This window comes from Sceloporus occidentalis, unplaced genomic scaffold, assembly GCF_023333645.1.
Source record: "Sceloporus occidentalis isolate IW3139 unplaced genomic scaffold, rSceOcc1.0.p SCAF_4, whole genome shotgun sequence".
NCBI classification, from domain to species: Eukaryota; Metazoa; Chordata; class Lepidosauria; order Squamata; family Phrynosomatidae; genus Sceloporus; species Sceloporus occidentalis.
Window position 1 is genome coordinate 18274846 of NW_028316984.1, and position 20593 is coordinate 18295438.

At 39.7% G+C, this 20593-nt stretch overlaps 1 protein-coding gene across 5 annotated transcripts in view; it reads left to right on the forward strand.

Moving 5' to 3' along the window:
- Positions 1-19882, forward strand: part of MDH1B (malate dehydrogenase 1B) — a 28558-nt gene extending 8676 nt beyond the window's left edge. For all 5 annotated transcript variants that reach the window (XM_089519312.1, XM_089519313.1, XM_089519315.1 and 2 more), the window contains 9 exons: positions 2149-2648; positions 5329-5470; positions 6882-7045; positions 11282-11421; positions 12857-12908; positions 14084-14164; positions 15778-15840; positions 17204-17278; positions 19214-19882. In XM_089519312.1, the coding sequence (XP_089375438.1) occupies positions 2149-2648; positions 5329-5470; positions 6882-7045; positions 11282-11421; positions 12857-12908; positions 14084-14164; positions 15778-15840; positions 17204-17278; positions 19214-19233 (1237 nt within the window). In that variant the 3' untranslated portion in view covers positions 19234-19882. The remainder of the gene's footprint in view (positions 1-2148; positions 2649-5328; positions 5471-6881; positions 7046-11281; positions 11422-12856; positions 12909-14083; positions 14165-15777; positions 15841-17203; positions 17279-19213) is intronic.
- The last annotated feature ends 711 nt before the right edge of the window (positions 19883-20593 follow it).

A 20593-nucleotide genomic window follows, 5' to 3' on the forward strand; every position in this document is an offset into this window, starting at 1 on the left:
TGTCTTGCTTTCCCTAACCATTGTTGTTGTTAAATGCCTTCAAGTTGACTTAGACCTATGGTGACCGTATGAAGGAGTCATCTCCATGTCACCATATAATGAACAGCCCAGATCAAGTCCAGCAAATTCAGGGTCATGATTTCCTTAATAGAGTCTATTCATCCTCTTTTCCTACCGTCTTTTACCTTTAGTATTGTATTTTCTAATGAGTCTTCTCATGATTTGACCAAAGTACTAACAAACTCTGTTTAGTTATCTTGGCATCTAAGGATACTTCAGGTTTGATTTGCTCTAGGACCCATGTATTTGTCTGTTTAAAAGTCCATGATAAAACTCTTCTCCAGCACCAAAGGAGTTGATTTTCTTCTTATCATCTTTCTTCACTGTCCAACTTTCACAACCACACATAGAAATTGGAAATATGATGGCATGGGCAATCCAGACTGTAGTATTCAATGATATATCTTGGCATTTCAGGATCTTATAGGTGCATTTCCATGTCCTAGGGCTTGTTTAAACTGGCCAAAAAAAACCTGGACTCATCCCACACCCATGATGTGCAGCCTGATTTTTAGCAAATCTGCCCCTTCTGGTCCTTAATCCATTTTTATAAACCTTGTTGATTACTCTGGATTTTCCCAGGACAGCAGGAATTGGGCCAGACTCTTCTGCCAGGAAACCACTTTTGTGGCTGGTGAGACAGCAATGGAAGTGGTCTTGAGGAGGACAGGCACAAGTGCAAACGCACAGTTGGCCCAGCCAACCATCTGGACAGCAAGACAACTTTGCCTCACTGTCATGCCAGTGTGTGTGTGCTGCTTCTATAGTGGATCTGGGTCAACTCTAGGCAGTGTAATCCAGGCTGCACCTGGATTTTTCATCTGGTATAGATGCGCCCATAGTTTTCTTATTTCTTGACTGCAGTCTCCATTCTGATTAATGACTAAGCCAAGGTATGCAAAATCTATGTTCATTATTTTTGTTTTCTTGATGTTCAACTGTAAACCTACCTTTGCACTTTCTTCTTTGACTTCCTTCAATAGTTGTCCCAAGTCTTTCCTATTTTCTGCTAGTAGTATGGTGTCATCTGCATATCTTAAACTGCTGGTGTTACTTCCTTCAGTTTTCATGCTTCCTTCCTCTGAATCTAATCCTGTTTTATATATAAGGTGATAAAATGCAGCCTTGCCTGACCCCCATGCCAACTCGAAGCCATTTTGTTTCTCCATATTCTGCCTTAACAGTAGCCTCTAGACCTGAGTACAGGTTACACATCAGGACAATCAAATGTTGTGGCACACCCATTTCTATAAGAGCAATCCATAGATTTTAATGATCTACACAATTTAAGACTTTGAAATTCTTTGGTTCTTTTGTTCTTTTGAAATTATTTGTTTGCTTCATTATCCAACATAGGTTTACAGTATGATCCCTGGTGTATCCTCCTTTCCTGAATGCAGCTTGGACATGTGACATTTTTTCGCTCCATGTATGGCAAACATCTTTGTTGTAGAATTTTGAGCTCCACTTTGCTTGCATGGGAAATTAATGCAATGGTCCTGTGGTTACCCAGGGACGTAGCTAGGATTTTAGGAAAGGGGGGTCCAGATTAAGTGCCACCATTATAATGGGGCTTGGGTGCGGCAGCGCAGCAGCACACACCATTCATTTTTCTAACGGAAGGGGGGGCGGACCCCAAGAAACCCCCCCCCCTTGGCTACGTCCCTGTGTCACCCATTAGTTGTTAAGTTTGCATTGCTAATTTTCTTTCTTGAATACCCGAATCAGTACTTTTTTTCTCCCACCTTCATTATTTAAGGCCTGTGTAAGCTAATTTAAGCTTTTTTTTTCTTAAAAAATTATGTACATACTTAAGTCAGAAAAAAATAAATAAATGTGATCTGGTTATATTAGTATAAAATTGAATACATTGCTGATTTTTTAAAGAAAAGTCAAGTGCAGCTCTTCTGTCAGATATGATTTCCTAGACTTTAAGGCATGAGATCAGTGTTCATGTCTTACAAGCTAACCATTAATAGTTGTATACTGAAGACCATGAAAGCATGAGAGAACAGATGGTTGATCTCTAGTTAATAATCCTACCAATACAGTGCTAAAGTTTCTCCCCATCACTGTTTTCTCAATCAGTGCCTCTCTTAATGTCTGCTATCATCTGATACCTTTGCTGACCAATGGGGAAATATTTGGCATGGAAACTGAAGTCAGCATTCATTTGCTGGACAGAAGCAGCTGCCAAGAAATTCTTCAGGGCGTTGTTATGGAAGTTCAAGACTTGGCATCTCCCTGCCTTCGTAGTGTCTCCTTGCACACTGAACTGAATGAGGCTTTTCTCGAGGCTGATGTCATCATTTTATTTGATGACATCCTTCAGGAGACTATCCCAACACTTGAAGCGTGTATCCAACAAGTGAACAGTCAGTGTGAAATATATGGGCCTCTGATAGAGAAGAATGCCAAAAGCAGTGTCAGAATTGTGGTGATGGGGAAAACTTTTACCAACCTTAAGACTTTAATGCTTGTGACACATGCCCCATCCATTAACCCTCGAAATATTGTCACTGTCGCCATGCTCTTGGAATGTGAAGCCAAGGCCATGTTGTCAAGAAAACTACAAATGCATCCAGCAGGTGAGTTACAAGTGATTGTGACCCAATTAATATTTATTTAGTGAATTGACTGGGGTGTAATTAAGGTATAACTTGTTTAAAAAATACTTTAAAACAATTAAAAATAAAAACCTTAACAGTGTTAAAGGGGATGGATGGTGAGACATTATTATTGGAATGAAAGGCCTATTAGAGCCTTTACTCCATTCACAACAGAGGTGCCATCAGTCTTAGAATGTGAATTTGAAAGAATTCAGAAAAAGGCAGAAAAAAATAATTTACTCCCGGTACAAACGGATGCTTTGTAGCACCCTGGGCCTGATTTTAAGGTTCAGGAGCATGCACCAACCGCACGCTCCCAAACCCTAGTACCATAATGGTGGCCTCCAGTCCACACAGGGGCCGCCATGATGACGCCACCGCCACGCAGCATCCGCACATCACTTCCAGGAAGTGGTGTCATGGCAGCACCCTTTCCCCTTTACAGTGCCACAAAAAAGAAGCCACTCTAGGCAGATTCTTTTGGGCAGCATGTCGGTGCTGCAGCGTCCGGCTCAGGGCAAAGACGGGCGGCACAGAGCTGCCCATCTGTCAAGCCCCTTTGAATCCTCAACCGATGGAAGATTTATTAAAGAAATACATTATTGGATACAAATAGCCTGATTCTTTCCAAACTCATCTTAAAGAGAAAAAAATGGGAGCCAGTCACTTAGTTAACCATCACTAAACCAGACAGTGTTATCTGCCCATATCACTTTTAGGATAGATGGTTGACAGAGGAAGCAAAAACAGGCAGGAAAGGAAGACAAAAGATCCTAAACCCTCCCTGTTTAAGGCTTAATCCATACTGCAGAAATAATCCAGTTTGACACCACTTTTAACTGCCATGGTTCAATGCTGTGGAAATCTGGTAATTGTAGTTTGTTGTAGCACCAGAACTCTCTGACAGATAAGGCTAAATGTCTCACAGAACTACAGTCCCCAGAATTCCATAGCACTGACCCGTGGCAGTTAAAGTGATGTCAAACTGGATTATTTCTGCAGTGCAGATACAACCGTCTCATCCCTAGCAGACAAGAGAGCAGCAAGAACAAGTTCAAGACGTTGTTGTTTCTTCCTACAAGCAGAAACACACATCCATATAAAAATCCACAAAATTATCTAGGCCATACATTCCTGTTTCTCAATACAGAGCAGCACATTTGGAAGAAAAATGTTTAAATCCAATTGATAATTCAAACTAAACTAAAATAAACCCATTATATCAATAGAATTTACCTAAATATCAATTTGCTACATTTCTGTTGAGACACTGGATTTACTCTAGTTGGACGTGGCAATTGAATTTAGGCTTTAGCTTTTGATGTACTTCCAGGAGAAGGGAATTCTACAGAGATGGCACTGCTTTAAGGAAATATCTTTGTGCGTGCCCTTCACGTGTATGAAACCAACAGGGTAGTAGATCATTAATATTGGCTCATGACAGATGAATTGTCAGGTGGGGTGGGTGAAATAAATAGAATCCATACTTTCAAGAAGATAGACAGCTTCCCTCAAGTCTGGTGGGTCTCACTAGACCTGTGATTCCCAAAATTTGGTCCTCCAGACGTTTTGGACTTCCAACTCCCAGAAGTCTCAGTGAGCCTGGCTAACAATAGAGAATCTTGGGAGATGAAGTCCAAAACACCTGCAGGGCCAAAGTTTGGGAACTACTGCACTAGACCTTGAGTGAGGACTTTATACCCAGAAATAAGATAATTATAGGGACTACCTTGGGTTGAAATGAAAAATCCCCATACAAGCTGCCAATTGTGCAGGAAAGACTGAGACACCCCACCACCACCACCACTCTGAATAGATAAAAATGGTAAAGAGGCTGGAAAGGAAGGTCTGATTAATACTCCACACATTCCAATTTGCATGGAGTTCTATAGGAACTGGTGGCAACTAATGATGTCATAGACTGGAGTGAGTAACTATGGTTCACTGGATCATTTTTAGCTACAAATCCTATCAGCTAGGTAGCACAGACAATGGTGGGGGATTATGGGAGTTGCAATCCAGAAATAGTAACAGTTGACCGCACCTTCATAGACATTTTGTCACTGGCAAAGGCTGCTGCCCAGATATAGCAATGCATAACTCATTAGGGAAACCTATGGATTATGGTAAACACATTGAGTATCACAGCTGTGCTTTTGATAGAGGATGTCAGCTATGGGTAGAGCTAGTGTTTGCTAACACTGAAAGAATTCTAAGCAAATACTGTTTTAAGAAGGAGGGGAGTGATGGAGGAAGATATCTTCCATGTGAATTATTGTCATTGATCAATAGCTTCTAAATTTAGTGGCTTGATAGAACCTCAGTTTTCAGTGGCAATATCAAGGGGGAGCTATTGTCTTTGTGGCCTACTTCTGAGTTTCTGAGAAGCATCTGGATGAATACTGTGGGAAATGGGATATTGAAGTAGATCAGGGATGGGAAGCCTGTGTCTCCCCAAATGCTGGTGAACTATTATTTCCATTGTCCTTCACTCTTGGTCAGGATGGCTAGAACTGTTGGGAACTGGAATCCAACTAGATCTGGAAGGACTCAATGTCCTCAGCCCTGGGTTAGAGAAATCATTGGTTTGATGCAGAAGGGTGCTCTTATGTTCTTAATAGTCTTGTTCTTTTATTCTTCTCTTTTTTGTCTTCAACAGGAATAAAAAATCTGGTAGTGTGGGGTAATGTCAGTGGGTGTAGCTTCATTGATTTGACTAAAACCGAGTTGTATAGATATGACAGTGCCATCTGGGGGCCACCAAGCTTCTTCCGTCCTTTGTTGGATGTGCTCTTTGACCGGTATAATTTTTGTGTTACTTGAAAAACTTTGTCTGTGTGTGTTTGTATAAAATATCTATGTGGCGTACACACATACATACACACATTACACAACTCTTATATTTATAGATACACAAAATGCAGTTTACTGTATGCTTAGGGAATGTTTAGCATTAAGGAGTCCTGATGGTGCATTGGTTAAATGCCTGTACTGCAGCCACTCACTCACAAACCGCAAGGTTGTGAGTTCAGTACCAGCTAGGGGCTCAGAGTTGACTCAGCCTGACATCCTTCTGTAGGTCGCTAAAATGAGTATCAAGCTTGTTGGGGGCAATTAGCTTACACATTGTAAACCGCTTAGGGAATGCTTAACTGCACTGATAAGCAGTATAGAATTGTACTTGCTATTGCTATAATGTTGCACTTGCTGAAATACAAAGATTTTATCATGTGCTTGTACTTCACAAAGCCACTCACAGAAATAAAATAGGCAAACATATGCTGTCATATTAAGAAGGGTGTTAACCTTTTTCAAACCTTTTTCAGGACTCATTTCTAAGGGCAAAGTTCCAGAAACTAAACTTGCTGATGTTTTCATGGCTGAGTTTATTTGTAGCTGGCTTTAGGAACATTTCTCTCCATCTTTATAATCAGAACACCAGCAATTCTGATTGGAAAACATAAAATGAATAGTGTAGGAAAAGGTATGCAAAGGCTTTGTTTTGTTTTAAATTAAAGCATCTTCTGATTTTTACTTCTTTTCACCAACAGGGAGAGCTCTGCTACAAATTAAAAACATGAGTTTAAAAGATACATGCCAGTTTTTAATTTGTAGCAGAGCTCTCCCTGTTGGTGAAAAGAAGTAAAAATCAGAAGATGCTTTAAATTAAAACAAAACAAAGCCTTTGCATACCTTTTCCTACACTATTCAAGGAACCATCATTTCTTTATCTAAAACCTGGGGTCAACATATTAAAAAAATCTACATACATGGGCCACCTATGTCAATGGCAAGCAGCCACAGAGTCCGGTCCTCTTTGAAAGTCATATCTCATGGAACTTTATAACATACTTTTTCTACAAAAATGTTTTGTAGTTGCTGAATTTAGATTTTGTGTTGAAATACAACACTATTTGAATTGCAGGAGTATCCATGTTGATTGTAATAGTTCAAGATGTCTGTAGACAGAGAGGGACAGCATACAGGGACAGACATCTTGTCGCTAGTTACTAGTTGTCTGGCTGATCCACAACACTCCAGAGTTTGCTAAGCAATTGGAGCAACATATAAGGCTGGGGATCTGAAATACAAAGCATTTTTGAAAAATTATAAAAAAGAAGAAAAATAGCTGAAGATTCTTCTCTAGAATTTGTAGCCTTTTACTTTACTTTTCTCAATTTGCATTCAAATGTCTCTTTTTCTTGGTGCCAGTGAATGGATGCGCACTGAATTTGTAGCTTCACTGAGCTCATTGACTTCTTGGGGAACTCACTGTTTAGGCTTGGCGCCTGCACATGCCACTGCTACTCTGCTGAGATACTGGTACCAGGGCTCCCCACCAGGAGAGCTGGTTTCCCTGGGAGTAATCACTGAAGGTAAATACTATGCTTGGGTCAAGTAGTCCTCAAATGTTTCTGCATTACACTGCTCTGCATACATTCCAGATCATGGGAAAGATTCATGTTTTTTGTGAGGTTTGGGGGCTATGTGGCTGTGTTCTGGAAGAATTGATTCCTGATGTTTCGTCTTCATCTGTGGCTGACATCTTCAGAGAATGCTGGCATGGAAGAGAGTGAGGTATATATATTGTGTGACCCTTGGTTGGGAGGAAGTGATTTGCATGTTAATCTGTGTGTTGGTCTGTAGTTGAATGGCAAGACCTCCATTGTCCCACTGGAAATAGCTTGGGGTGAGGTAATGTTCAAACAGGGCTGTGATGTCTTCTGGAAAAATTTGTTGGATGAGTACCACCGAGTCCATTATAGAGACTTTCATGAACAGGGAGACCACATCAAAGCTACTTCCAGTGGGACAATGGACTCTATGAGCAGAGAGATGGGGTAGCCATGTAAAGCCCTCTGAGCCCCGTGATAGCAAATTTTACATGGAACACTTAAAAAATCAAGTCCTGGAAACAGCACCAAAAAGACACAACATGGTTCCAATATGTGGATGACACTTTCACCATTTGGAGCCACGGAGAAGAGCTGACAGTATTTTTTGAACCATCTGAAAAACATCTACCTGAACATCCAATTCACAATGGAAAAAGAAAAGGAAGGAGCATTACCGTTCTTGGGTGTCCTGGACATCCACAAACCGAACCAACGATTGGGCCACATGGTATACAGAAAACCTACACACATAGACAGATACCGACACAAGAACTCCAGCCATCACCTGGAACAAAAAATAAGCACAATAAAAACAATGGTAGACTGCATCAAAAGGATCTGCGAACCCTACTTCCTGGAAGATGATTTGAAATACCTAAACTGGGCTCTATAGACTAATGGTTACTCCAGCTCAGATATTTGAAGACCCAGAAAAAAAACCACAAGAGTGAAGACAAACACCCAAAAGGAAGGTATTTTTTACCATACATCAAAGGAGTCACAAACAGAATAGGGAAACTGGTGACGAAACACAACCTCCAAATGATGTACAGACCGAGAAAGGAAATTCAGCAAATGCTGCACTCAGCGAAGGACAGGAGGGACCCTCTCACAGCTGCAGGGGCCTGCTGCATACCATACAGCTGTGGACGAGACTACGTAGTAACCACCAAACGCAGAGTTCAACACAAATCAAGGAACATGAGAATCACTGCACTGGGTCAGCCAGAAAAACCAGCAGAACACATTATAAACCTACCTGGACATAAAATGCTATTTGAAAACACTGAAATTCTGGACCAACCCCATCAGGCCAGAATGCACAGGGAAGCCATTGAAATCCATAAACACCTGGACAACTTCAACAGCAAAGAAGAAACTCTTAAAGTAAACTAGGGCAGGTTACAGATCGCTGAAAAGCGGCGGTCTGCCACCGCCGCCGGTTGCAGCGTCCGGGAACCGCAGCAGCCAAATGGCGCGGTTCCTGGACGCTGCAAAGAAGGAGCGCAAAGAGCCTGGGAAGAGACGCCGCGAGGCACTATTCGCGCACTCCAGAACACGGCCACATAGCCCCAAAAAAAACACAAAAAATGATGGATGCCAGTGTAAAAGCCTTCAATTTCACATTCATGTTTTTCTATACGAGTTAAAATATTTGAACACATTCATCCAAATTAAGTAGTTTCAGTTCTCAGTGTTTTCACTATGCAGCATTAAATGCCTGTCTGCTGAAATTTCTCCCCTTAAAACCTTTTTACTTAAAATTTGCTTGACTTTGAGTCCTTTTTTCAGTATTCTATATTTTAATATAGAAGAAAAGTTACCCCTATGAAAGTTTTATAAAAGTACTTGGTCTTAAGACCTTTCAACCAATAAAATATTGTCTCATCCACTTTTTTTGCAATGGTAGAAGGCTGGGGAAGCCGTGCAAAAGGCCAGATCGGGGCCATGGCATGCAGTTGCCGCGGCCCCGATCTGGCTGTAATAGAGGTGGCTCCAGGCTGCCCCTTCAGGCTGTGTGTACAGCCCCTACATCGCTTTTAGACTTAGTCATACTTAGAGGAGACTAATTGAAATCAATGGAATTTATGGAAGGTACAGTAAAATATATATCTATAACCATATGAGTCCCACTTTAAACATCAAGGAAAAGTTAGCAGAAGCACTATTCATGCATGCTAATTATTTTATCCACTTGAGTGGATAACACTAAAGAGCTTGTAAAATTTGCTTTGTGTCTACAACTCCCTGAATACCCCAGCCAACATGTTTTTAAAAAGCTTTCCTAAGTCCTGACCAACTATTTCCAAGATATCTTGTTTCTGCATTCACATGAGTCTTGCCTGTGTCTCTGCAACTTTGAATATTACAGGTCTGATGAGGGAAGCTCTGCATATTACTAAAAATGTCATGGCTCCCAAAAAATATGTTGTAAGACTCTGTCCCCTCATGGAACTCTTATACAACCGTCTCCGATCATTTCATAGTCAAAGATAATTCCGTGCACATAATAGAAGTCATTGACAGTTGTCTGGACAAAATGTCTGGATCAAGTTGTCCCTGACTCTTATGTGAAAGTAGTGAGCTCTTATTTATATAGAAGCTCTTTGCGGGGGGGGGAGGGGTACAATAACCTCTGGATCAAGCTAAATATTTGAACCAGGACTTGAAGTGATGGTATTAGGATTACCTAACAATAGCAAATTGTACTATTGCATGAATACATACATCCAGCTGCATATTAATTCTATTCCTGAGAGATTTAGTTGCTATATTTACATCATTTTTTGTGCAGCTGAATTTTAAATATGAAAATATTAAAACGAGATTTGTTGTGTGATCTTGTCTAAGTTCATCATACATATTAAGTAATCAGACAAGTGGTATAAAACTCTCTTGACTGTAACTATACTTCTGTGATTGTGACAAAAAACTAAGAGCACAAGTTCCTTCTCCTGTTAAGATAGCACTGTTTTTAAAAAATGGTATTCATCACACTTTCATAATCTTCCTGGCATTAGAGCCATTGTTCCTGCAAAAACCTTATCGCATGAAGCATTGGGCAGCATTTGCCACATTTTGTACTGCCCCTTTTCCTCGTTTGACACACACACACATATGCAAACACACACACACCCCTACAGAAATATGCTGTAAATTGAAGCATTGGGCAGCATTTGTCACTTCCCACCCAGGGCTATTCTGTACTGCCCCTTTTCCTAGTTTGAGACACACACACACTCACATATGTAAACACACATACACCCCTACAGAAATATACTATAAATTAAAAAAAAAACAGCCTTAAGTGTGAGAGAGAATGAAGACTTTATAACACCATGGTGTTATAGAATTATCATGAGAGATTGTTTCTCATGGGTGCTAGTTTTAAATGGGATTTCAGGGCCAGGCGACTGAGTTTTGGGGATGATCTGTGGAGTATGACAGTGACAGCAGATCCCAAAGGAGACATAAGCATCACTCCTTCCGTCTCCTCCAGGAGACTGCGTCAATCCTTTCACTCTCCCTCCTGGTGCACCCCTTACCCTCAAGCCAGATCCTGCACATTCCTCTTCCTCCCTCTTGCTTCCATTGAGATGGCCACCTGCCATCAGCCATCTTCCTACCCCCACATTCAGACACACACACACACACACACAGACATCATGTACCAATTGATTCCTTCCTCCCCAGTATCATGGATTACTGGTTTCTCTGGGTGCTCAGCTTCCTGGGATCCATCCATCCTTTGCCCCTCTCTCCTGAAATCATGGCACAACAGAGGTGGGAAAAGGAAGTCATTAATTTGTTTTTTGTCTTTGTAAAAAAAAGGATGTTTCAAACAGTCTCCCATGGGAGGACAACAGAAGAGGAACTACATCACACAGTAAGCCCCACATGGAGGCACTATTATCCTGATGTAATTGCAATTTACTTGCCTTGTATAATAGAGCCCTAAGTCATGGGAACTTGGTTATATAAATCTAGCTTTTAGGCTTCAAATTTGCAATAGTTCCCTTTCTTCTCCCTCCCCTCACATGCCTAAGAGCATCTGTGGTTTCAAACTTTGACCACCTCTCCATTCAACAGCTAACTAATTTTTGTGTTGGTGGTGGCATTTGTTACTGGGAATTATTACCAATTTTGCTGCAAATGTATGTATGCGTGTTTGTTGTCCTGAATGAAACAACTACTCGGGTGGCTTCTTTTCCTTAGGTCAGTTTGGACTTCCTGAAGGAATTGTTTACTCCATGCCTGTAAGATTTGAGAATGGTGACTGGAAGGTCATTACAGAACTAGACATAAATGAGAAAACATACGAATATCTTCAAATTCTAGCCTGTGATCTGATTCGGGTAAGATGCTACTTTTATATTGTTTCTACAATTCTTCCATATAATTTTGAACACATTCAAGACAAGAGAATCAACAAGGCTGGGGGGAACTTGTGCGTGTGCATGCCTTCAAGTTGCCTGTTGACCTATAGTGAACCCATGTATTTCATAGGGTTTTCTTAGGCAATGGATACTCAGAAGGTAGGATACTTTGCCAGTTCCTTCCTCTGAAATTTAGCCTACAGCACCTGGTATTGGTTGGCATTCTCCCAAGTACAAACCAGTGCTGACCCTGCTTAACTTCCAAGATCAGATGGGATCTGGTGCCTTTAGGGTATTTACTCTGGGAAAATACTCCAGGGAGTTATGTGCCACCAGTGGTCAGGACCATGTATTTTATAATGGCATCGGTGGAAGTTTTTTAAAAGGATCTAGGGAGCTTGGGTAGAGAAAACAGGAAAAAATTCTGCTCAACAACAAGATAATGAATCTCCCTCTTCCTCCCCCCAGAAAAAATTAGAAAGGAGGAAAAATACCTGTTTTCCTACAAGATTTGTCTGCAGGGTGGAGGGAAATGGCATGTGGGGGGTGGTGATCCCTCGTGTTGGTTTACCAGTCCAAATTCCCCATGACTGCCTTTATCCATCAACATTTGCTCTTTATATTAAGGTCCTGATTTCCAGATCAACAAACATATTTCTAATCGTTTAAAGTGAAAGTGTGCCTTTAAGTATAGTTAACTTAAACCATTCCCAGCACTTTCCATGTTTGATACCTTTATTTGTGTCATGGACAGATATATGCAAACAGGAGGCAAAAGAATAAATTTCATTATCAGTATGCATGGTCAATACATAGTTGTGAATCAATAAATCACAGATGTTCTCTTGAAAGCTCCTTGCTTCTCAGACTTCCAAAACGTGTGCAAAATAATAAACTTGCCTGTGGGTGAGATCTGTTAGCTGCTTATTTGTAAATGGTTTCCCAGATATAAATTCAAATAGAAGAATAACAGAAATTTGCGAGTCCTTACCAACTTCAGAGAAATGTGAAAGGACACATAGGATCAAAACATCTATAAACTACTTAGGAACAAATTATTATTTAGATTTCTAATGAAATGTTCATCTTTCAGTTTGTTAGATTCAAAATATTGAAATGGAATAAATTATTTGAGATGCACTACTCTAAAGTTCTGAAGGGTTCGATTATTTTGGGCCAGTTTGTGAGTCCTATGATATCTGGTGATAAGTGATATTGCCCACACTAATACAATGATAGGCAGAAGCAAAGAATTCACCTTACACAAGAGAAGCAGAAAAATATTTTCAGGGAGAGTTCTATTAGTTGTGCTAATATGAAGTTATTTTTAAAAAATCAGAATGCACTTTAAAAGTGGAATATGTGTATCACCTGTACCTGTTGTGTAATAAATAACATCTTTTTTTCCATGCAGGAAAAACAAGTTGCATTAGGTGAAGTGGAAGAATTGTATCCACAGAGACGAGGTAAAAATAAGTGGTAGAACCTGAGTATTTAATATAAAAGCTGACAAGGAGAACCCTCTGACTTGATGAGCTAAGTCCAAGGAGTGCTGATGAGCTAGTATTGTAGACTGCTGTTACTGCATGTTGGATGATACAAAGGATTGTGTTAATAGTGTATGTGACAAGGCTTGCCATAGCCCATGTCTCTCTTCTCAGAGTGCTGTATGGAACTGGTGTGAGAGTCCACTAATTCCTTGCCATGCCTGCCCCCTAGCTGGGTATTAGTGTCTGTGACCCAAGCCGGTACCTTCAAAATAGGGCAAATGCTAACTCACTGAAACTTCATTTCACAATTTAGATTGTTACCTAAACAGCAGAATCAAAGCAACAGTGAAAGTATTATTTTTAAAAAAAATTATTTAGGTATTTATATCCCGCCCTTCAGCCCTAATGGCTCTCAGGGCGGCTTACAATTATTATTTTTAATCAGACAGTTCCCTGCCCTCAGGCTTACAATCTAAAAGACACGAAACAAAAGGAGAAAGTAGACTTGTTTTAGACTCCCCTCCTCAAACAATCTCCCACTGATGTTAATTCAAGCGGCTTTTACAATTGGGGGAATTCAGAGCATGGGGGAAGGGAGTCAAATAGTTGAATAAGCTTGAAGAAGATCCTTGTGCAGAAGCTCATTGGATCATAATCATCATTCAATTTCTAGAAGGTTTCTAGTGGTCAAGGGACCAGAATTTTCTCTAATTTTTCAAGCATCAGACTGAGTGAAAAAGACTACCACAGGCCTTTTACAGACAGCCAAAATAAAGCTGCTTCGAGTCACAGTGGAGGCATGGTGTTTCAATGATGCATGAGTCCTAAGAGTCCAGAAGCCACACCAAAGCCATGCTCCAGTCCTTAGGGCTGGAGCGTGGCTTTGGTGCGACTTCTGGACTCTTAGGACGCATGCATCATTGAAACACCATACCTCCACTGTGACTCGAAGCAGCTTTATTTTGGCTGTCTGTAACAGGCCACAGTTTGCAGATTTACAGTTCAGTCCAATAAATGCCTACTTAGAAGGAGGCCCTGTTGAAATCAGTGGGGCACACTCCTAGTTAAGTGACTAGAGGATTGCAGTGTTAAATCCCACAATAATATTTAGAAATGGTTAAATAAAAGAATGTGGACGTTGTTTCTTTCAGTGGTTCATAGACCATATATTGATTCGGATGAAGAAGAGGAGGAGGAGGAGGAAGAGGAGGAAGCTTCTGAAGTCCAGGGTGGTAAGACTGAGAAATATTTAAAATATTTGATTTCATTGGAGGAAAAAAAAAATCCTTTAATCCTTTTTCCTAGAAAAAATGTGAACAACCATCAGCATTGTATTCTGGTAGTGTACATTTCCTTTATTTCAAATAGTCTTCTGATTGCATTTAAAATATGTAAGTCAAATGAAATAATCAACAACCTTATAACAGAATGTGTTGATGAATGAGCTTTCCTCCTCCAATATAATGAACAAATATTGAGGTTTCCGCAGAATATCCCTAATGTGTCATTCTCTACACAGAAAAATACATCAGAGACCATTTTAAAACCTCCCCATGGATTCCTTTTCTCGATAAGCTCACAGTTTTTATATCCATTTGATCACAGAAAAGAGCCATGAATGTAAAAAAGCAAAGCAAAAGCAAACAACAGAACCATGCCTTGCTTCACTCAGGGATGGGCAACTTGTTAAGCATGAAGAGCTAGATAATATGGACATTTAAAGCTTTGAATAAAATCGGGATAAGACAGCATTGTGCTGTTAGAAATAAACAAGGGACCTTGTTCCATTTCAGCCTTCTGGTGACTAGAAGCCCTACATTTACTTGGCTCTGTGTTGTCTAGCTCTCCAGATGATTTGAGGTTAGAAATCATGGTTGGTGGGAGGGTTTTTTGGGGGGTAGAGGATGGAATTATCATTCTCAACTGCTTAAAAAAAATTCTTGTATCCTTCAACCTTTTATTGGTGTTGAGAAAAGTGGCACTGAATTGTTAAATGTATTTTCTCAATAATGAAAAGAGACCTTTAAAAAACCACCACCACCAAGCTGAGGACCTATTCTCTGGATGGTGCAGAAGAGCACTCCATTTACATGTGGGTTAAATTCTCATAAACCTCTTTGCTTTTTACATCCACACATATGTGCCAAATTTCAGCTTGCATCTGAGGAAGCAGGCTCTACAAGCTCATGCTACCAGATTCTTTCTTTCAGTTAGTCTCAAAAGTGCAACTATTGTAGATTTTTTTTCCTTAGAGAGACCCAGGAGTCATGATTGAAACATAGTTTATTTAGCTGCAGCGTCCTCAGAAGAAAATACATCCAAATTTCTGGAGCACAGATCCCCCAAAGAATCAGCCCTTTATAGTTCCTTGAACAAAGAAAACTATAAATCATATTTCATTGGTTACATTTCAATTAAACATTTACACCCCTGTATATTCACTGGATGCCTTAACTAACATACATCTCTATCCCTTGCGGGGTCCCCCTCAATCTGATCTATATATTTAGGCCCAGTGCAGACTAATGCATTGAAAGCTGATCCACACTGAATTCAAACTGGTTCTTGGGAAGGGAGGAAGACCATAGGACCACATAAAGAATATGCCAGCGCCCCCCACCTCGATTTGTATCACTTCAGTAAGTGATATTATTGACAGACCAATAGGGCAGGGCATATGCCACAGCTTGCTGTCCAGTGGCAAGGGGAAGGCACTGGTGCAGCTGCACTCATGGCTGTTTTGCTGTCATATTTTCTTTGCACTCTGAGTTCTGACCCTTTGCATGGTTGTGCTCATTGCAACAGCTCACAAGATTGGTCTCCTCTTTAATGTGGTTTCTTTTAGATATCAAATATTCAGCGAGTGGCCAAAGAATTGCTTTAGATGAAGATCAAACTACTGCTGAAGGTAAACATCACAGATTTTTGAGTGAGGGGGGTATCCAGACATCTCCTTTTAAAAGCCAAAAACATCCTGGACTTGCTACAACCTAGGGTGACCAAAGGGCAGATCCAAAAGGCAGCTCCATTCTTTTACCTTTTGTAGTTTTCCAGCCTAGAATTATTCACACAAACTGCTCCCCCCCCCTCCCCACATATAGTTGAAAGTGTATGGAGACAAATTTGTAATATCAAACAACAATTTCACTTGTATATATTATTAGTGGTGGCTCATAGTCCAAATGTGGTGGGGGTGGGCTCTCATGGCACCATTTTGGGAAGAGGCAACTCCTCCCACCACCATGTACTGCGCCAGTATGAAACTGATAGCTGTACCTGGTTTTATGGACTGACCCTATTAAAAAGCATTCATTTTTAGGTGGTGGGTGGAAGACCTACTATTGCTATATGTATCAAGTGTCAAATTACTACTTGATCTACTGTTACCAAGTAACAAATGTACACACATAAAGTAGCCCTAAGAAACATAGTGTTTTTTCCCATTTTTGTTCAGGGAATACGAAGATGAGAGTGTAATTGGGGATGCTGTCCAACAAAACTTCTGCCTATTCAATAACCTCACTTAGCTGACAACAATATAGTTCCCACACTTAATGAATCAATGTATTGGCTACACATTAATTTATACTATTGGCTGCCTTCCAGAGGGCCTCCTTGTCAGTTTCACACAGCTTCTGACTCTTGTACTCATTTTTAATTGTATTCTTTTAAATTGTAAGCTGTTCTGAGTCCCAAATTTGGGGGGGGGGGAGTGGGATAACAGTAACAACAATAATGTTCCCTTATGGGAGCCATGAATGCTGCTTAATAAGCCAGTTCTCCGATGTAGGTTGGTGGGTTGAAAGTGGCTTTCAGTGCAGCATCATGAGCAACTTTAAACATTCAGAAGGACTATTTTAAACATTCTATGAACCATGCCTGTTGATCTCCAGTTATGCTGGAATACTTAAGCCAGTTTTACAGATGTAGAATTGAAACAGAAAAAGAAAAGGACCTTTCTTAAGGCCATCCAATGAATATATTCAACCCAGCATCTGAAATTCAGCTTTTCAGCATCAAAAGCCCACCATTCTCTGTATTGGAGAATACATCCTGTTTTCTCACTGTACTGTTTTTTCATTGTCCTCATGAGTACTGATCAACATTAATGATATAAAGCTCATATTGATACCACCTATACATGTTTGTCTTAATGCTGCTATAACCTCTGCCCCTCCCAAAAAAAAATTCATAATACACTGATGGATTTTTTGCAAGGAGAAAGATGTGGTCATAGATGTGTGTAATATTAACAATTTCTTTTGTCACAGAAACTGACGGATCTAAGAGCCCAGAAGAAGGAAATGAAGAATTCATGGAAGAAAATTTTGAGGAAGCTGCAGATGGTATGCCAGAAAAACTAATGAAAAACATCAGTTTTTAATGTTTGGTATGATCAGCATGCAGAGAGATGCGCCAACTCTGTAACAAAAAGAAATAATATAAAGAATGGATATAGCTGTATTTCTTTATCAAAATTCTTTTTACATTTTAAAGCTATTATAACATCCACAGAGACAAAGCACCTTCTCAAATCAACTTTTGCTGCTGATTTCCAATAACACTTATAGGATATTGTTCAGTTGTAAGTCATCTAGACAGGGACGACATGAGGGCAGGTGGAAACAGCTGCAAATGACCAGAGTAGACATGCCCAGGTACTCTGGATCTTTCAAGAGATTCAGGTGCAGGCCAAATAAACCAGGCACTCTCACACAAATGCCAGAAGTTCTATCATTCCCTGAAAAGGCAAAACTATATTGTAACTTCTTTTTTTAAAAAATGATAAAAGGACTGAAATTGTTTGGCATTTCACAAAATGCTAGGCTCTACAGTATGTGTGTATGAATAAAAAAATATAGCCACAGGGAAATGAAATATTAGATCACAGGAAGTTATAGTTTGTATTTATTTGATGTTATGGCCAAATTTAACTGAAGGCTTGTGTTTCCAGATAAAACATAAGTAATTGTAAAGTTAGCTAATGGCATATACAGTGGACTCTTGATATCCACTGGGGGTTGGTACCAAGACCCCACCATGGATAATGAAATCCGTGGGTGCTCAAGTCCCATGAAATACAGTGGTGTAGTAAAATTGTGTCCCTTAGGTTTGGTTTTGTTGTGTGTTTTTTAATTTATATATATATTTAAATATTTTCATGCCGTGGATGGTTGAATCTACGGATAAAGAATCCATAGATGTGGAGGGCCAACTGTACAACTGATATAAATCAAATCTGATAGCCAAGCAGTGTTCCTGGTCAAAGCCAGTAATTTCCCTTCAGCAGTATCAGTTTTGATTTCAGAACCTTCTCAGTCTTAAAACTTATCCAAATGACTAAAGGCAGAAATATGTACCATCTCTTATTAAGCTTCCACAACAACCCCTTTTAATCCTTTTAGCACTGAACTGTCCTAATCCTTGCCTCTGTTGTTGTTTTTTTTAAAATCCTTTCATGCAATTTGAATTGGAGTCATGTTATTGTTGCAGTATGAACAATATAGCTCTTCCTTGGGACCCTTTTTACAGTACAGTACAGTACAGAATTATAACATTATGATTCCACCTTAACTGCCATGGCTGCTTCCTATAAAATCATGGTGTCTGTAGTTTGGTCAGAGGCACCAGAGGAAGATTCTCTGGCTGAGGTTTCCAATGGGCCCTCCCTCAATGGATAATCCCAGGATTCCCTTCACCGCCAGTCCCAGGATTCTATAGAACACATGGAACCATAACAGATAAAGTGGAATCATAACTCTATTTTTATTTTTACTTTTTATTTCAAGGATTTATATCCCGCCTTTCTTCCACAATGGGATTCTTTGTGTAATGTAACTACAATTGTGTGATGTAAGTTTTTGTAATTGTAGCAATCAAGTTTCCCATAGCTAGGGATGCACTGTGCTTCCTCGTGGAAACACATAAAGTGTGAAAGGGAGACAAATACTTGGAGACATACATGGACACATGTACCGGGAAGATTCAGCAAATCACAGATCCTTCATGATTGATTCCAACTGCTAGGGCATGTGCTGCTGTGTATTTTGAGATAATTCTTCTCTTTAAGCTTTGTATATTAATTGCTGCAAACATTATAGTAATATTTGTGTGCTGAGACAGCATAAATTGAAAAGCAGTCTTCTGCCCATGGTTATTAATGCATTCAGAGCCTCTGAGAAATGCAGCTGTGATCCATTAAAAACAACTGTAAAACAAGCAGTTAACCAATTTGAGAACAACTGAAAAATACTGTTTCTTTATTTTTTATTTTTCTGCAGCTCCGGATGACTTCTTATAAGCGGAGGTCAATTTGAGCATCAGTGAATAAAGTCTACAGTTCACCTCTGTTCACTTCCATTGAGAACTGAGAGAATTCTTCGATATAACAGCTTCTGTGACACAACAGACTAGATTTGGTGCAGAAAAACACCAAATTAGCTTTCTATACATCATGAAATGTGTAACTATGTGAAATCGTAAGCATGTTTTTGTGTTTTTGTGTGTTTTGTACCCGGAACATTCATGATGTGGCCAACTAAATCCATCTGAACTGTAGTATTTGAGCTGAACCTACTTAGCTTCATTTCATTACACCATCTGAAAAGTCATTTTCCAGGTTGGAACATGTGTAAAGAATTCAAAACACTTAATCATTAAATTTTAGAAAGAAAATTCAAAATGTTTGTCTGGTTTGGACAACAATCTTCTTTGACTGCTCACTGTACATGGTGAGCCAACAAGATAGTAGCCGTTGGTGCTACCTCTAATATATTTTGTGCCTAAACCAGTTTAAACCTCTTAAATTTGTCCCAGTACCTCCCCTGTTACTGTTTTAGGCTTCAGATGTTGCCATCTCTCCTGGGTCTCTGTACCCTGCCCTCAGCTGAATTTTGTTGTTGTTTTTTATAATAAGTCTGAGAAAGTGGAAAACTTTATTACTGCTTTGTAACATTTTTTATTGGTTTTAATAAAGTTATAACCAAAAACTTATTTTGGCTCCCCTTGTTAAGGAATAACCAAGCTCCCTACACTTTTTGAAACAAAGAATTCACAACACTATAAAGAAAAAAAAGGTGGAGACTGATGGGGGGGATCATTTTTGAATAGGGTGTAGCTACTGCTAGAACATATTGAATATTGAATAGGATGTAGCTACTGTTAGAGGCTACTGTTAGAACAGAACATGGAGAAACAGAATGTTTCCCAATTGGCAAAGGGGTCAGACAAGGCTGCATCCTGTCACCCTATTTTTGCAACTTGTATGTAGAATATATTGTGCAAAAAGCAGGCTTGGACACAGAAGAAGGAAGAGAGAAAATAGGAGGAAGGAACATCAACAATCTAAGATATGCAGATGACACCATACTAATAGCAGAAAACACTGCAGACCTATAGCAATTACTGAGGAAGGTCAAAGAAGAAAGTGCAAAGGCAGGCTTACTGTTCAACATAAAGAGAACAAAAATAATGACCATGGAGGATCTTAACAAGTTCAGTCTAGACAATGAGGACATCAAATTAGTAAAAGAGTTCCTATACCTTGGATCAAAAATAGATCAGAACAGAGACTGCAGTCAAGAAATCAGAAGAAGACTAGAAATGAGGAGGGCAACTATGAAAGAACTAGAAAAGGCTTTAAAGAGCAAAGATATGCTAAA